This window comes from Macrobrachium rosenbergii, chromosome 31 (assembly GCF_040412425.1).
Source record: "Macrobrachium rosenbergii isolate ZJJX-2024 chromosome 31, ASM4041242v1, whole genome shotgun sequence".
Lineage (NCBI taxonomy): Eukaryota > Metazoa > Arthropoda > Malacostraca > Decapoda > Palaemonidae > Macrobrachium > Macrobrachium rosenbergii.
The window spans coordinates 30,461,981-30,480,985 of NC_089771.1; the positions used below are offsets into that span (position 1 = coordinate 30,461,981).

General features: G+C 35.9%; 2 protein-coding genes across 2 annotated transcripts in view; one reads left to right on the plus strand and one right to left on the minus strand.

The window, feature by feature from the left end:
- Positions 1–19,005, plus strand: part of LOC136855316 (uncharacterized) — a 612,714-nt gene that overhangs the window by 468,635 nt on the left and 125,074 nt on the right. The gene's annotated exons all lie outside the window — the stretch shown is intronic.
- Positions 17,602–17,943, minus strand: LOC136855315 (uncharacterized). Its single transcript, XM_067132220.1, has one exon. It carries the CDS (start codon positions 17,941–17,943, stop codon positions 17,602–17,604), a length of 342 nt encoding a protein of 113 aa, XP_066988321.1.

Here is a 19,005-nt window from a genome sequence, read left to right on the forward strand (position 1 = left end):
ACATTTTTGTCAACGATAAAGCTTATTAAGTATGTTAGGAGTCGGGAGGACAGGATTGAGAAATGAAACCACAAAGGGGGAATCACGAAACTTCCATATGTAAAAGAGATGACAATGAAAGGAAGAGGCTCACTTCATATTTTTCAGGGCACTGTAATTGCTGCCAACTCAAGCAACACACCTCCATAGCGTATAAGCTCTTATACGACTCTTGTTTTATAGAAATTAAAGTTAGAGGGTTGAACCCAAGGCCAAGAGAAACAAGGTCTACCCAATTGGGCGGAGTCGCCTCCCACCTGGGCTAACCACGTAGGCGATGACGTATCTCGGAGGTACCTGCTCGTTACGGCAACTCACCTGCTGACGCATGAAGGAGGTAGACGAAGTTCCGCCTACGTGGGGGGTTTTGGGGGGAAGTGAGCAGACCTTCTCTTTCTCTTTGGCCTTGGTTGAGCCTGCTTACACACGTGTCGCAAACGTACAAATAACCTTGTACGTCTTGATTCAACACATATGCTGTATTTTCTTTCAACACATCTCATGCAGATTTATGAGAGATCTTGAAGGCATAATCCAGTCCTTGGTGCAATGATGATCACTTGCAATATTCGCAGATATTCACTGAACAAGAAATTATTTTCACTGAACGGGAGAATATAATTTCCTCAAATCATTCTCGCTTGTGTGATTGCAAGTCGCAAGCAGCCCGCGGCTTCTGCTTATCTTGAGGTGCTTTTGGAACTGAATAAATTGAACCTCAAGTCAATGCATGCAGTGAATTTGCTTGTTAGGCAAATCTTTGCTTCAAGGACCCTGTCTTATAAAAGAATGAAAAGAAGAGTGAAGCAGTTGTGTCAGATTTGAGTGAGTTGGTAATTTAACATTCATTCTACCCGTTTGAGTGCCGTAAGTGCACCTCATGCGGTGCACTGTAGGCATTGCTTTTAAGGTTCTTTGCAACGTGCCTTTGACCCCTAGCTGCATCCCCTTTCGTTCCTTTTACTGTACCCCCTTTCATATTCTCTTTCTTCCATCTTACTTTCCGTAACCCTCTCCTAACAGTTTATTCATAGTGCAACTGCTTTGAGGTTTTCCTCCTGTTACACCTTTCAAACCTTTCACTGTCAATTTCCGTTTCAGCGCTGAATGACCTCATAGGTCCCAGTGCTTGGCCTCTGGACTAAATTCTGTATTCAATTCAACATTCATTCTCTCTCCTCTAGATTTTAATCACGGATATTTCTGATTGTCTTGCAAGATTCTTTGGATAAGCTGCATCTATCAAAACCTTTATTAATTTTCATTGCAGGGAATAATGTCCAATAATACATGTGAAATAATGGGGATTCTTTTGTTAACTTTTTGATGGGGAACATTCCTTCCCATCTTTTAGTTTAAGATAGAGGTGGTCTAGAGGACGAAATGTATAGGAAGAGAAGTTATTTATTAGAAAAATAGTCGTTGGAAGTTCACTGTCTTAATTTGGTTCATTTCATTTTAGAAATTTTATTTGTCAGCACAAGAAAGCCAACACGCATCTTAAAATATGTATAATAAATTATGTGCATAATAATTTAAATACCAGAATAAGCAGAATCAGAACACAGAATTAAATACAAGAGTTAAAGAATATTACACTGAGATGTTATTTACTTTCAACTGGTGTGTTTGTATATATTCTGAATATGAGATATAGGAAGCGTGTAAGTTACTTTCCTCAACATTTCTAGAATTATGGGTTTAGATGATGATGTCTCCTTTTTTTTCCCCCGTTTTTTCAATATCCAATACATTATCATCCTCGCTGCCTTGTTCCCCTGGCACTTCTCAAGTGGTTTTTCGTTTTCATTTCTCGAAACGATGCGCCATTTATATCGGCTCATCTAACGAATCTCTTTGTTGTCCCTTTTTTTTTTTGTTAAAGAAAACTATTGTGCCGGCTTTGTCTGTCCGTCCGAACTTTATTCTGTCCGCACTTTTTCAGCCCGCCCTCAGATCTTAAAAACTAATGAGGCTAGAATGTTGCAAATTGGTATGTTGATCATCCACCCTCCAGTCATCAGACATACCAAATTGCAGCGCTCTAGCCTCAGTAGTTTTGATTTTATTTAAGGTTAAAGTTAGCCATTATCGTGCTTCTGGCAACGATATAGGATAGGCCACCACCTGGCCGTGGTTAAAATTTCATGGGCGGCGGCTCATACAGCATTATACCGAGACCACCGAAAGAGAGATCTATTTTCGGTGGCCTTGATTATAAGCATTAGCGGATCTATTTTCGGTGGCCTTGATTATAAGCATTAGCGGCTGTACAGAAAACTCGATTGCGCCGAATAAACTAGGGCGCATTTTTCACTTGTTTTTATTCATATTTTCCTTCTCTCCTAAAAGAGATTCATTGGTTAGTTTGGACCTGACAAAAGCCCTCGAGTTGTTCTTAAACAATCTTGACTTGTTTATGTTTCTGTAAATGCTGCTAATATCGCATGCACCCAAGCAACTTACGAATTTGCTTTTGTGGCTGTTTTGAGAAACGACGGCAACAGTTCATGCGTTGAATAACAGAGGAGTTGTTGTTGGTACCGCTGTCAGATGCCTTTTATGCACTCGGCAGTATGAGAATAAATTGTGTAAATATTTGTCTGTCCACCTATTTTAGAGCAAGAACTGGCTCTTCAGAAATAAGTGTTGACAGATGCTTCAAGTGTGACTGACAATATCTCGTTATTTACATTTTGTCCTGTAGAAAAATTTTGTATCTAAAAGAAAATATATATATATATATATATATATATATATATATATATATATATATATATATATATATATATATATATATATATATATATATATATACACAGTATATCCCTTTATGATACACTGGACGTTAAATATTGCTGGGGTAAAAAAATCAAGTATAATTCAATACTCTTGTGAATAAACGAAAGTTCAAACAAACAAACAAAAAATTCTACATTGCATCACAGCTGAAATTTGATACAGATAGATTTCCAACGCCATTAAACAAAGAGTAAGACTCGAATCACAAATTTTTCAAATATTGCTTCTGCAAAGTCACGCGTCTCGCTGCCAACTGATTCGAAACTGGTCCTCACCTCCCCCCACCCCCACCCCCCCGTGGTTCCTTCTTCCCATTTCGGGTCATATCCGTCTGCATGTCATACACGGAGCATCCCTTAATCAACTGCCTGCGAATAGGTCCGTGCCGGATAGGATGACCGGCCTTGAATTGCTTCTCATCGAGTGAAATTCAGTCCTTCACTCGAGGTGTTCCTGTTCCGTCATCTGGGCTTAACAGTAAGTCAGGCAGAAGCCCCGAGTGATTGTCCTTTTGTGCTTGATGATGTGAAGTCAGGACAGAGAGAGCAGGGAGTCTCAGTATAGATATATTTATTTATATGTTTATTTTTTATGTAATTATTGCTTTAACAATGTGCAAGCAGTGAGTCTCAGTTTAGATGTATTTATTTATTTATTTTTTATTTTTTGGGCCAAAGTTGCTTTAATGACAGATTGATGAAATCAACCTTATTTCTTTTTGTAATTATACTTTAATAATGTGCAGTCGGAAGCAAGCAGTGAGTCTCAGTTTAGTTTGATTTATTTATTTATTTATTAACTTTTTTGCCAAAGTTGCCTTAATGACAAATTGATGAAATCAACCTTATTTATTTTTGTAATTATACTTTAATAATGTGCAGTCAGGAGCAAGCAGTGAGTCTCAGTTTAGATTTATTTATTTATTTTTGTATTAATTTTTTCTCCAAAGTTACTTGAATGACAGATTGATGAAATTAACCTCATTTTTAGGTACCTGGAATTGGGTAGTGAATCTATCAAGAGAGGCGACTGGGAGTCCCCTATCAGGGCAATTGATCTTCCTGTGCCCGAAAATAGAGGGCAAGGATGAAGACCAGGGGTACCTCATCTAATTCCTTGCCAGCTTACCAATTTTGTCCATTTTTACAGCATTCATACGCAAACAGCTTCTAATTTTATCCATTTTTACAGCGTTCATACGCAGCTTCTAATTTTATCCATTTTTACAGCATTCACACACAAGGAGTTTCAAAAATCTAAAAAAGTTTTTTATTTCAAAATCGAAAAAATTATGTATTTAACAATTGAAAAAATTATTATGTAAAATTCTAAAAAATTATTCGTAAAAAAATCGAAAACGTTATTTATTTAAAAAATCGGAAAATTTTGTAAAAATCGAAAAAAATATTATTTGAAAATATAAAAAAAATTTAAAATCGAAAAAAATTATTATTTAAAAATCGAGAAAATTATTTATTGAAAAATCGAAAAAAAATATTTATTTAAAAATCTAAAAAAAGTTCGCGTATCGGAAAATAACATAAATATTGATCATGAATACAAAAATGTTCTTACTTACAAATATGAAATGTTTTTTTTTAATAACTAGTTTTTTTTTTTTTGTAAAGCATTACATAAGAGCTGTTGAATGTAAATGTTGTCAGAATGGATTAAATTGCTTAACTGAAAAGGGAATTCATTGACGTATCCTGCCTCTTTTTAACTCAGACACTAGACGACCAATTGCCTTAATAACTGGTACCCTCCCACCCCCACCCCTCTCCACCCTTCCCCCTTCCCCCTTACTTTTTTGTTCTTTCTTTAAGCATTAAATGCATCCGGGTGAGATGGAAGTCTATGCTTGGCCCCGGCCATTCTCTCTCTCTCTCTCTCTCTCTCTCTCTCTCTCTCTCTCTCTCTCTCTCTCTCTCTCTCGTCCTTGTGGACCTCAAAAGGCTTAGGTAGAAGTTTCTTTCTTTTGAAGATGTTTTCAGAATTATCTGTATGACAAGGAATTTATGGAAGGATTTAATCGAAAGATAAAGCGATATATCTATTTCATCATTGATTAAAATTATAATTTATTTTGAGATATGTTAAAATGGTTCTCAGGTGAAGTAATTAGAGAATTATTCAAGTGAAAGGAACGGAAGAGAAAGTAAAAGTTGTTGTAACCATATGAACATAAAATTGCATAAGTCCTGATTGGTTACTTTATATATATATATATATATATATATATATATATATATATATATATATATATATATATACATACATATATATATATATATTTATTTATACACACATATACATATACATATATACTGTGTATATAACGTATATAGATGGTAAATTAATTAAATTTATCACGTTGTCAAGTCCTGTCAAGAACAAATGGAAGTTTAGAAGGAAAACGCAAACAAGCAAAAGGCCACCATACCAAGGAAGCAGGGGTGTAGAAGCTGGGGAAAACAGAAGTTGGTAGAGAATTCCAAGACTCGACGATGTTACTTATGAAAGGTTACGGTTCGGTTTTTGATTTGCGTTTGTGCTTGTCACAAAATTCTCAGTTTTCTTTGTAGGAAAAGCAGTTTTAGTACGTAAAAACATTTAGGAAGTTTTCTCCACATCTGTCCCCGGGGCTCTCAGGAACTGATGTGTTTTTACTCATGCTATGCTCATATGTTTTCCTTACGAGCAGCTTAGAGGTCAGAGAAGTTTATTTTTATATGAAAAAAAAAAAACCTTCAGGTTTCTTCTTCTGAAAAACGAAAAAAGCAAAAAATTGAGATCATGAAACTTAAACAGGAAATTACGGATTGGCTCTTTGCAGGAAAGTAAAAGGGAAGATCCATTTTTTCTGTTTTTTGTCGAGAAAAGAGAATTTAATGATCTTTTCTAATTTGGTAAATATTTTCGTCATTCATCTTTGTTTTATTTCCTGCTTAAGTTGCGAATAATGTTCAGATCGTGAATTCCTTGCAGGAAATATCGCTTTTATTTGATTTACTTTACAAAGAGTATCTTAAGAAAGACAGATGTCTGTAAGGTTAATATTCCACACTTTAGTTTTTCAGTGAAGAGGCTGTTTTTGAAAGGAACAAAATCTCCATTGAAAGCAGAATTTATTGTATTAGTTATGATACGAAGAATTTACACTGCCAAATGAGACTTTGCGATCCCTTTAAGTCATAAATCTGGTTGAAAGTTTCATGGGATTTAAATGGAGGGATCGTTGAGCCAACTTCTTCTTTATGGAATTAAAGTGTGAACATGTAAAACAGTTGCAGGAAATGGGTGAGAATCGTCGATATATACAAAACAACTATTAAAATGGTTGACGTAAAGATGTGTAAGAGTTTATCGATAAGTTTTGGGCTTCTGTAGCAAATAGAAGGGATAAATAGGTAATATAGCTGTCGTTCTGAACTGTTACGAGGAAATGATTGCCTGGAAAGTCTGGATGGCCTAAATTGAAGGGGTATTGGGCTGGAAGGCCATTATATCCAGGTAATGAGAGATCTTGGAAGGTAATAGGGGAATGACGCAATGTGTTTAGTGTTTAGGAGCATTGCTGACTAGTCGTTTGTGTACGTTCGTGACGCTGGTAATGTCGTGGAGTTTTCGTCACTTGGGGTACATCCTGGAATGAGTAGAAGAAGATTGGATGTGGCAGACACAGATGTCTTGGGTTTTAGGTGGCTTCATCCAGTTTAAGGGTGACTTTGTGTCTATCTGTCTATCTATCTATCTACATATACAGTATATCTATATCTATATATATATGTATATGTAATGTACATTTCATTGGTATTTGTTTGTTAAATTTTTTTCATGTATTTTGATGTCTACATGAAAATATTGCAAATTCAGGTTTGGCCAGATTGATTCCACATCCGGTTCCATGCTGGTCGATGACCACAAAACCGTTCATCTCTTTTGATTGCCTGTATATATATATATATATATATATATATATATATATATATATATATATATATATATATATATATAATATAAAGTACCGCAAGCAAACAGATTAACACTGGAAGAAAGACGCTTCATCATCACATTTTTATCTAGCAGACAACATTGCATTGCTCCCCTTTTTTATTTACCAAATCGTGTCGAGTCAAAACGTCACCCAGTTTATTTGGCAACCTATTTGTTTTGTCTAAAAATGATTGTACTCGTTGTTTATATTCATCCGCTTGCAGTTCTGCCGTCGGCGGCGACAGAGATTAAAAGGATTACCTTCTCTGTTCTTCATGTGGTAATTGGAATCGTAATACACAGGTCGTTGCGGTATTACGGGAATAAAGCCAAAGGGATTACGTGATTTGCGTTTCCCTACCTTTTGAGCGGTTTGTTGTTTTTAGATATGGTATGACTGACAAGCTGAGAGGTAAAATAAAAGCAATGCTACGTACATACACACACACGCACATATACACTATATATATATGTGTGTGTATGTACATACACACACGCACATATGCACAGTATATATGTGTGTATGTATGTATGTGTGTATGTATGTATGTATGTAGCATTTCTATTATTTTATATATATATGTGTGTGTGTTTGTATGTATGTAGATATGTGTGTTATTTTATATATATATTGTGTGTGTTTAAATATACAGTAGATATATATATATGCGAATATATATTTAAATATATATATACAGTATATAATATACATATGTATATGTGTGTATACCTGTGTGTATATACAGTAGATACGTATATATGCGAATATATAATTATAGATATATATGTGTGTGTGTGTTTTTATATGTATGTATGTATGGAGATCAAACCAATAAATGTTGGAAAGAGGTGGATTTAATAACGCGAAAGAGAGAAAGAGATAAAGAGATAAAGAGGACTTAAAGAACCATTTAGATTTGAACCTGGGAGAGAACAGAGATTCCCTCGGGGTTCGAGAGCTCTTCTTGTCCATCATCACAGGTCTTCGACACAGAATATTAAATCGTATCCAACATTTGCAAATATTTCCTTATATCATTTTGAGGAATCATTTTGAGATCAGTGTCCACGACTCTGCAGACCGGTCTCATATAAATTATACTCAGAGAGGACATGCAATTCAGGTTTTAGGTTCCCTTTAACAATTTCTACCCTAACGTCATTTTGCGATTGAGGACAAATATGAAAAAAAATATAAAATGAATTATAAAACAATTTATATCTTGACAGTGAAATTGCTAATGGGGAGACTTCTCTATCAAGGAGGTTACGTAGATAAAGGATGTTTAGATATTCAGCTTTTTCACACTTTGTTTTTATCTTGTCCAAGCGCTCTCTTTATCTTTTAGTGAGTTCCTGTCTTCATTTTTATAGAATATGCAACTGAACGTTTCTCATTTTTTTCTCTTTTTTATTTGGAATTGTTATTGTGCAAAAATTAAAATAACAATCCTTGGGCCAGCCCTAGAGCTGTTAATCAGCTCAGATATACTTAACTTTTTTTCACGCTTTTTTCACGCTCTCTCTCTCTCTCTCTCTCTCTCTCTCTCTCATTTTATTTGCTCTTTTTCTATCCTATCCTTTGGAATTGTTGTTTTGCAAAAATGCCACGCTCTCTCTCTCTCTCTCTCTCTCTCTCTCTCTCATATCCTTTGAATTGTTTTTGCTCTCTCTCTCTCTCATTTCTCATTTTGCTCTTTTTCTATCCCTATCCTTTGAATTGTTGTTTTGCAAAAATTGCCTCTCTCTCTCTCTCTCTCTCTCATTTTATTTGCTCTCTTTTCCTATCCCTGTCCTTTGGAATTGTTATTGTGGAAATATTTCACGCTCTCTCTCTCTCTCTCTCTCTCTCTCTCTCTCTCTCTCTGCTTGGAAGTTAAATCCTTTGAAGTGTAGCATAACGTTTGTGGTGTAACTGAAGTGGTTGCAACCGGTGGTAATTACGGGATCTGTAATTTCGAAAGAGAATATTCTCTCACTCTCTGTTCTAGCGATTGGATAGAGTAATTCTTGAATACGTCGGAACGGTTGATATCTAGAATATAGAGATCATGTTGAAATTCGATGCGAATAATTATCTATCTGCCATCTATCCGGATGAACTATTTAGTAGGTATGGTCTTCTCATTGCAAGTGAGGACCATAACACTTTAAAATGAATATAGTTTTATTTTATGTATTCTTTTAGATTACGTTTTCGTGGCGTCACTGTAGACAGTACTCATAGGGTGGAATGGAGGATAGCTAGTAGTTTTGTTGATAGTTAATTGTTTGCGTCCCACGTGCAGACCCCAAAACTTCTGACCAGTTGTTTACTCTGACACTACGCTGAACGCGTGGAATGCTGTCATTTTCTTTTTGAGTTACCCCCATAGAGAGAGAGAGATTTTCAGGAAGATGGAGAGTGTAACTGCACTTGTCAGATAAGATGGTAGCTGCACCCACAGACACACACACACAGCACACACACACAGAGAGAGAGAGAGAGAGAGAGAGAGAGAGAGAGAGAGAGAGAGAGAGATAAACTTTGTCAGAGATGGAGCACCTACAGATATACAGAGATAACACACACACTTTCAGGAAGATGGAGAGAGCGAGCTTTGTCCAGGGAGAAGAAGGTAACTGCACCCACAGATATGAATTAGCACAGAGAGAGAGAGAGAGAGAGAGAGAGAGAGAGAGAGAGAGAGCGTTTCAGGAAGACAGCAACTTCACCCACAGAAAACCACGTACATGCAACTCTCGCTTAAAGATTAGAAAAAAAAAAATTCCATGAAGCTGTACTAACACGAATTTGAAGGGAAACCAAAATATCCCGGGTCTACTTAAAATATCAGCCATCTATTTGTGATACACTGTGACACGGTAAGAAAACCGCGTCGAAACCCGACCTCAAAATCTCCCCAAAAAGAAAATTGGAACTGATGAAAGGAAATCAGTGACGCATCGAACTCCAGATTTTTCTGACATTTTAACGACATCATTTCGTGTGATATGGAGTTTTGACGTTGAGAATGCGATCGATGCGTGTGTTCGGGAAAAGTAGTAAGGTTTTTAGTTTTCTGTAAAAGAAAGCTATTATGCTTTGTCTGCCCGTCCGTACTTCACTCTGTCCGCACTTTTTTCTGTCCACCCTCAGATCTTAAAAACTACTCAGGCTAGAAGGCTGCAAATTGGTATGTTGATCATCCATCCTCCAATCATCAAACATACAAAATTGCAGCCCTCAAGCCTCAGTAGTTTTTATTATATTTAAGGTTCACTTTAGCCATAATCGTGCTTCTGGCAACGATGTAGGATAGGCCACCACCGGGGCTTGTGGATAAAGTATCATGGGCCTCGGTTCATACCATAATACCGAGACCACCGAAAGATAGATCTGTTGTAGTTGGCCTTGATTATACGCTGTAGCGGCTGTACAGAAAACTCTATTGCGCCGAAGAAACTTCGGCGCATTTTTTACTTCTTTAATGTTTATTATTGATACAGAGAGATAATAATGATGTTTTTCTTTGTTGTTCTTGTGTATTGTTGTAAAAATACAAGGAATAACTTACGTATAAACAGATCTAGATTATTAAGATAAACACTATAACTTGAGATAATGTTATGAACGGATATAATCCAGGTATGTTCACCTTCGTTGCATAATGAAGTGATTCAGTGTCACTGTTGCTGAACCAAAAGCGTGAGGTAGTGACTAAAAAACGTTTTTGTGTTCATGTTAAATAGTAATAACCTTATCTGTAAAAGTAATGGAAATAATAGATCAATCGATTCATATCCTTCGTGGAAAGAGGAATAGAGAGACAAAGAATGGAATATAAATGAATATGAATGGATTGGTTTTTCACTCATATTTTTCACTGGTAAAAAAGGGAAAGAATATCCCTGATGTACGGTCTAATAGATATGATGAATATCATGATAAGATTTCAAGCAGATAACAAAACCATTCACGAATGTATTTATATGATTACGAAGCTTACGATTGCGTTGTTTTATCGTGCATCTTATTGGCAAGCTACGAAGAATGCTGAATGCATAATTCGAGGCGCACGAAAACCTCTTCGGCGGGCTTAAATCGCCGGCGCTTTTCGTCATCTGTGCTGGAGAATTACGGCGAATTTATTGGGAGCGAAAATTCCTTACGCAGTGAGTAATATTAGAGAGAATTTCCGGCCTTGCGCCTCGTTCTTCAACGGTAAAATATTATCGCCCTCGGATTTGAAAAACAGGTTTCATATTACGTTGTTGCGAGGTGGAGGGTTGGACTTGGGGATTTTATTTGAGAGAGAGAGAGAGAGAGAGAGAGAGAGAGAGAGAGAGAGTGAAGTGGGGATTCTGAGAGAGAGAGAGTGAGAGAGGGGGAGAGGGGAAGACTGAGATGCAGTGAAAAGAGGGATTCTGTACGAGAGAGAGAGAGAGAGAGAGAGAGAGAGAGAGAAAGAGAAGTCAATCAATCGAATAAGAAAAAAAGGCTTGACTGAGATACAGGAAAAGTGGGGACTCAGAACTGAGAGAGAGAGAGAGAGAGAGAGAGAGAGAGAGAGAGAGAGAGTCAGAGAGATAAGAAAAAAAGGAGACTTAGATACAGGAAAAGTGGGGACTCAGAACTTAGAGATGAGAAAAATAAAAGAGAGAGAGACTGAGTTGAAGAGAAAAGTCAAGAATAAGAAAAAGGCTTGACTGAGATACAGAGAAAGAGAGAGAGAGAGAGAGAGAGAGAGAGAGAGAGAGAGAGAGAGACGCACCTAAATGCGGGGACTCTGAACCTTTGACTTCCCAAAAGCTCTTAAAAGAGATATTGTCCCAAAATGGAAGAGAGAAACATCAACGGAGCTTCACAACGATTAGAAAATTATCCTTCGTCTCATTCGCTCCGGAAAGTTTTCGTTGACCTTCGCTAGACTTGACTCTATATGCTGGTCTTTCATTGTTCTAGTCCACTTCCTTGTCTTGTGTATTGAGACGTCAGTTTCATGTTACGTTATTGTATTGTAGTCTCCCGTCTCCATCACCTTTTCTTTGTCTGAGACATGTTTCCCGTTGCGTTTCTTTTGTTTCCGCCTGAGTGCTTGTCTGGTCTTTGCGATTCGTCTTTCAGGTCTTGCTGCGTTTATTTTCCCTGCGGCTGTCACCTCTCTTCAGTTTTTATTATCCCCTTTTTTATTGCGTGTTTTAATGTTTCATTTACTATCTCCTTGCACCCAGCTTTCGTTTGTTTTGATTTTCTACTTGAAAGTGTTTTGCACTTCAGTTTTTATTTTTTTTTTTTTTTTTTGGTGGCACATTTGTGGTTCTCATTGTACTGATTTCAGCTGAATGGGTTTGGTCGGGTTGCCGTATTGGCTTTGCAACACTGCATTGGTCTTCGAAGAAAAAGGAATATTTGACTGGACAGATGGGTAGACACAAGCACACACCAAATATGTATATATATATGTATATGTATATGTATATATATATGTATATATATTTTATATATTATATATATATATATATATATATATATATATATATATATATATATATATATACATATGATCTGTATAAACACAAAGGATATGATACAAATATATATATAAACGCTGAAGAGCAAATGTAAATTATCTCCTGAACTAAACGACGAAGAACAAAAAATTAATTTAAATTATCAGTCTCTGTATAAACTGAAGAACAAATAAAATTATCTCCTTGACTAAAAACAAAGTGAAAATTATCTCCCTGAACTAAACGCTGAAGAACAAATGTAAAGTTATCTTGCTAAACGCTGAAGAACAAAAGTAAAATAATCTCCCTGAACTAAACTCTGAGGAACAAATGTAAAATTATCTCCCTGAACTAAACGCTGAGGAACAAATGTAAAATTATCTCATTGAACCAGAATTAAATTTTCAGCCACTTAGATGTAATTATATAGAAGTTTTAGGGACGGACACACGATCTGGAAACAAAAGCCAAATGAGTTATATGACAGAATCTCGTTAAAAGTGTTTAAGTATTTGCGTTATTACCTCCCGTCGGGAATTCTCCGGGAGGCATTATTGGTAATTAGATGGAATTGCATTAAAGGTGAGGATATTCAGATTACTTTCATTAACTTTAGTTTTAGTTTTCTGTAAAAGAAAACTATTAAAGAGATGATGGTTGTTTGTCCGTCCGTCCGCAGTTTTTCTCTCCGTCCTCAGATCTTCAAAACTACTGAGGCTAGAGGGCTGCAAATTAGTATGTTGATCATCCACCCGCCAATCATCAAACGTACCAAATTGCAGCCCTCTAGCCTTAGTAGTTTTTATTTTGTTTAAGGTTAAAGTTAGTTTAATCGTGCGTCTGGCATTGCAACAGCACAGGCCACCACGTCCCGCTGAGAGTTTCATGGGCCGTGGCTGAGAGTGTCATACAGCATTATACGCTGTACAGAAAACTCGATTGCGCCGAGGAAAATTCGACGCATTTTATATTTGTTTTTTAGGAGAAAATATTTATTACATTTGTAAATGATTGCAGTAATATGCGAAACACGATTATCATGGGAGATTCCGTCATCCTCTAAATGATAAATTTTCATTGGGGGCATCTAATAGCGATTGGTTTTCTTCGTCTGATTCCAAAATTAATTTTTTGTTTAACAACTCGAGATATTTCGGTGTTATATAACTTTCTTAGCTGAGCATTGTCCTTTATCCTTGACTTTCTCTTTGTTCTTCGCTTTATCATCTGTGACCGTTTCTCTTATTTATATTTCTGGTGCGCGTGGAGTAAGAATTGAAGCATATCTATTGTGAAGAAGGATTCAGGTTTGAGGTAAACAAGTATTATTTTTAATATCCATGAATAAACGCGAGTTCTAGTCGATACAAATGTGCTGAAGAAAAAGTGATAGAAAAAAATCAGAAAAACATCAAGGAAAATTTCTGCCAACATGCACGTGAGGCTCCATATTATAATAGAAATCACAAATTCCATCATATCTGATACAAAATCATCTAGATCTGTCCTCTTTGCCGCAAGACTGAATTAAATCACTTAAGAGCGAAACGGATTTCTGCAACAGAAGCGACAAAAATCAAATGTACAAACCGGGTTCCCGGAAAGCGAGAATCCTCCGGCTTTCGACATTTAATCCTTCAGGAACTTAATAAGGACTTCACCCCAGCTGGAAAAATGCTCTTTACAACTCGCATGGCTTTTACCGCTTCTGCAAGCAACTGTTTTTGACGTGAAGGTTGCGAGACAGCGGGACGTGTTTTATACACTCGAGCGTGTTGGGCTGAAAAGGACAGACGCGTTTTTATGGACTCTTGTATTATATATATATATATATATATATATATATATATATATATATATATATATATATATTTGTAGGCTTCTAATGTTATGCATCAGTCCTTCGTCAATGGCTTGGAAATAAAGTCGAAACCATGGTCAGGACCCACACCCCGTCTCTCTTTATTTTTCACCTGTGTAATGTGTGGTGAATGAGTCACGTATAAAAGTGATTATAATCATATACATATATGTGTATATATATATAATTATATATATATATATATATATATATATATATATATATATATATATATATATATATATATATATATATATATATCACTTGAATAATGGAACGTTGTTATGAATAAAATGAGTGAATTGCATTATGACGGAAATGGGAGGTTTATTAAAGGAGAAAGCTGATGATTATTTTGGGTATATAATCCCACGACTGAAGTGAAGATCATGTACTGTTGTTAAAGAAGATGAATAATACAGCCACATATTAATTTAACTGTAATAGCTCGGCTGTAAGCTGGTACTCATTTTTCCTTAAAAAAATCTGAATGGGATTTAGAAAGGTATGGCCAGCTTCAGTGGAATTATACAAGTTAGTTATTACTCTGTTCCTTGCTACGATATCGTAAACAAAACATGGCGACGTCCATGTAATATTTCGCCACAAAAAAAAAAAATCTAAGCTGAACAACGTACCTGGCCCACACAATATTTCATCATCTCCTTTTTATAAAAAAATTTGCAGCAAAAATTAGAGGATTATCTTGTGTGCAGAACGGAGATATGAGAATGGCCTCTTTTTATTGAAATTCTTTAAAATGAGCTCATTATAGGTAGAGGAGTAATATCTTTTGGGAAGGTTAATAGAGTCAGGTTCACTTGTGAGACCCGAGAGGTTTTATCCGGACTCACGACAGGAGAGGAGGATAATCGCCATATTGGTTAGCATCTCTTGTCCTGGCCGGAAATTTTTTGATATTGAATGGACGCAGAAGTTGAGAGTCGACACAACACAGTCATTAAAAAGTTGAGAGAATTCTACGTGATTTGTTTTCATTATTATAATTATTTTTACAAATCTAGTTTGTGTATTTCGCTTATATTTATGTTTATGTGTATTATTATCTTTAAAGAAATTAGGAAGAATCATGAGAGAATTCAGGATGATTTTCTTTTCATTATCATAATTATTTTCACAACTCCAGTTTGTTTATATATATATATATATATATATATATATATATATTATATATATATATATATATATATATATATATATATATATGTTATATTATGTGCATTATTTATATTCAGTTTTTGTTTGTTTGTTGTAAAATGTCAGTTCTGAGTCAGTCCAGAAGAGTAACCTTGAATGAATTATAGCTCTTAAAAAAAATACTCTCTCTCTCTCTCTCTCTCTCTCTCTCTCTCTCTCTCTCTCTCTCTCTCTCTCTCTCTCTCTCTCTCTCTCTCTCTTAGGTAATTTCTTAAATCGGCAAGAGGAAAAACACACCAATGAGGTTGAATATTCAGTGTACACATGTACATAAATTATATGCTAACTTTTAAAAAACAAGGGTTGTATCACATAAATACTGTGGGTGAGAGAGAGAGAGAGAGAGAGAGAGAGAGAGAGAGAGAGAGAGAGAGAGTGTTAGTCTTCCAAGGCCTCAGAATCGTGCTCTAACTGATCACATACGCCTCTTCCGTGAATCATTAAACATTAAAGTGATCTTTGAAATCTTCCTAATTAGGCATGACATTTAACTTGGGTCATTGTAAGCTATTGTATTCTTTGAGACCTATTACATTCCCATTATATTACAATACACTCTCTAATGACTTAGTGCATTGTGTGTGCGTTTTTTTCATGTATTTTAGATTTTCTGAGCGACATTAGTACCAGAGAACGCTTCCAGGTAAAACATAATTACCAGAGAACGCTTCCAGGTAAAACATAATTACCAGAGGACGCTTCCAGGTGAACAGATCTAAAGATTTCCAGGTAATGAAAGAGTACTGTACCTTGCTGTCTTTTGAAATTTGTCTAATTCCCTTTGAAGAATAGAAATAAAAAGTTCTCGTATGATTTCGTTTAACTGAAACCAGTATCTTTGAGGACGAACATTTCGTTTTTTCTTACTGAATCGATGATGGTCACCATTCCTCTTCTCCTCCTCCTCCTCCTCCTCCTCCTCCTCCTCCTCCTCCTCCTCCTCATCATCATCATCATCATCATCATTAGATTAACTATAATCACTTTGAGGACAAACATTTCATTATTTTCTTACTGAGTCGATGATGGTCGCCGTTCCTCCCCTCCCCTCCTCACTCCTCCTCCTCCTCCTCCTCCTCCTCCTCCTCCTCGTTATCACCGTCATTAGATTAATTATAATCACTGTTATGTCATTAAGACGGCGGCCATGTTTTGGTTAGGTTTTGCTACGGAAAATATATAATCTATATATTTTCAAAATGGTGTTTATTTTCGTCCTCGTCTCCGTTATGCTACTTGAGCATGAAATCAATCATTGGAGCATGTCATCGACATTCTTTTTTTACCTGTAGGTATAAACAGGTAATAATAAAAAAAAATGATGTCTCACCATTGAAGTTTTTTTATCAATTTTGGTTCAGTATTAATGGCTATTGCATGTTAATGATTCCGTAATGAGGTCTGGTAATGCCGTTTATACTTGTTTGCGTACTCTGGCAAAAGTTGGGGACACTGAATTGAAAATATTGGCTATTTTCTTTTGAAACCGTTGCAAAGCGCTCATTACGTGTCTCCGTGGCGAGGTTCAGTTATCGTGTGGTGTAAGTGCATTTTCATTTCAAATGGAACAAATACTTAGTGTTATTCTTTTCATCTCATTGACAGCTTGTAAAATAAATATGAAAATGACTGCTTTTGTCGTTTTGGTGCGTTGTGAAAACAAACTTGAATAACTGCGTTCTGAATTTACATGTTCATGAATGCCTTTCTTTGTTGAAGGACTTGGGTTTTCGAATTTTTTTCATGGAACCCAGCCAAAAAAAAGGAAAAATTCATATTGTGGTATAAAAGCAAAAAAACTAAAAGAAAAAAAGGAATTTTTCTTCACATGAGCTCAGACCAGAAAAAAATTCCATGTTACTTTTTTTAGAAATAGACTATAAAATGCGTGTCATTGCTGAGATTGCATCCTAAGTGTATTGTGATGCGATTAAAAACTTTGACGTTAGTTTTCATTATTTAATCTGCTCCTCCAAAGTAAACTGTTTATCATGCAAACTTTGAACCCTTTTTCTAAATATATATTTTCATATCACTGTTGTAAGGAACAAGACAGACACGTGTCTTAGACATCTGCATCAGGCACTTTCTCGTCTGCATATTTCCATGTGAATTTTCAGTTTCAGCAGATGCGTGCCAAAATTGCTCTAGCCAAATTGAAATAAGGTTTCTCGGGTCCATATTCCATAATTCTATTTGCTCTGAAGGTAATCGAAAAACTGTTTCGGAGCAAAACGCTTATTTCTCACTTTTTTATCTTCCTCTTCCTTGTCTGAACTTTCCTCACTTTTTTTATCTTCCTCATCCGTGTCTGAACTTTCCTCACTTTTTTTATCTTCCTCTTCCTTGTCTGAACTTTCCTCACTTTTTTTATCTTCCTCTTCCTTGTCTGAACTTTCCTCACTTTTTTTTATCTTCCTCTTCCTTGTCGGAACTTTCCCTCCTTTTTTATCTTCCTCTTGTGTCTGAACTTTCCTCTTTTTTATCTTCTTCTTCCGTGTCTGAACTTTCCTCACTTTTTTTATCTTCCTCATCCGTGTCTGAACTTTCCTCACTTTTTTTTTCATCTTCCTCTTCCGTGTCTGAACTTTCCTCACTTTTTTTTATCTTCCTCTTCCTTGTCTGAACTTTCCTCCCTTTTTTATCTTCCTCTTCCTTATCTGAACTTTCCTCTTTTTTTTTCTTCCTCTTCCTTGTCTGAACTTTCCTCACTTTTTTTATCTTCCTCATCCGTGTGTCTGAACTTTTCCTAACTTTTTTTTATCTTCCTCTTCCTTGTCTGAACTTTCCTCACTTTTTATCTTCTCCTCTTCCTTATCTGAACTTTCCTCACTTTTTTTATCTTCCTCTTCCTTGTCTGAACTTTCCTCACTTTTTTTATCTTCCTCATCCGTGTCTGGAACTTTCTAATTTTTTTATCTTCCTCTTCCTTGTCTGAACTTTCCTCACTTTTTTTATCTTCCTCTTCCTTGTCTGAACTTTCCTCACTTTTTTTTATCTTCCTCTTCCTTATCTGAACTTTCCTCACTTTTTTTTATCTTCCTCTTCCTTGTCTGAACTTTCCTCACTTTTTTTATCTTCCTCATCCGTGTCTGAACTTTCCTAACTTTTTTTTATCTTCCTCTTCCTTGTCTGAACTTTCCTCACTTTTTTTATCTTCCTCTTCCTTATCTGAACTTTCCTCACTTTTTTTTATCTTCCTCTTCCTTGTCTGAACTTTCCTCACTTTTTTTATCTTCCTCATCCGTGTCTGAACTTTCCTAACTTTTATCTTCCTCTTCCTTGTCTGAACTTTCCTCACTTTTTTTATCTTCCTCTTCCTTATCTGAACATTCCTCACTTTTTTTATCTTCTTCTTCCGTGTCTGAACTTTCCTCACTTTTTTTTTATCTTCCTCATCCTTGTCTGAACTTTCCTCACTTTTTTTTATCTTCCTCATCCGTGTCTGAACTTTCCTCACTTTTTTTTATCAGTTAACTCAGTTGTTTTATTTGACTTTTGGAAAGGAAATCCTGCTTTGTCACTTATCACTCGCACAATTCAGGCTTCTATGTGTTACAGTCATGTTTGTAAAAGATTGCATATGTATATATGTG

Coding starts and splice junctions, on each gene's coding strand:
- LOC136855315 (XM_067132220.1), bottom strand. CDS start 17,943: ATGAGGAAGATAAAAAAAGTGAGGAAAGTTCAGACACGGAAGAAGAAG.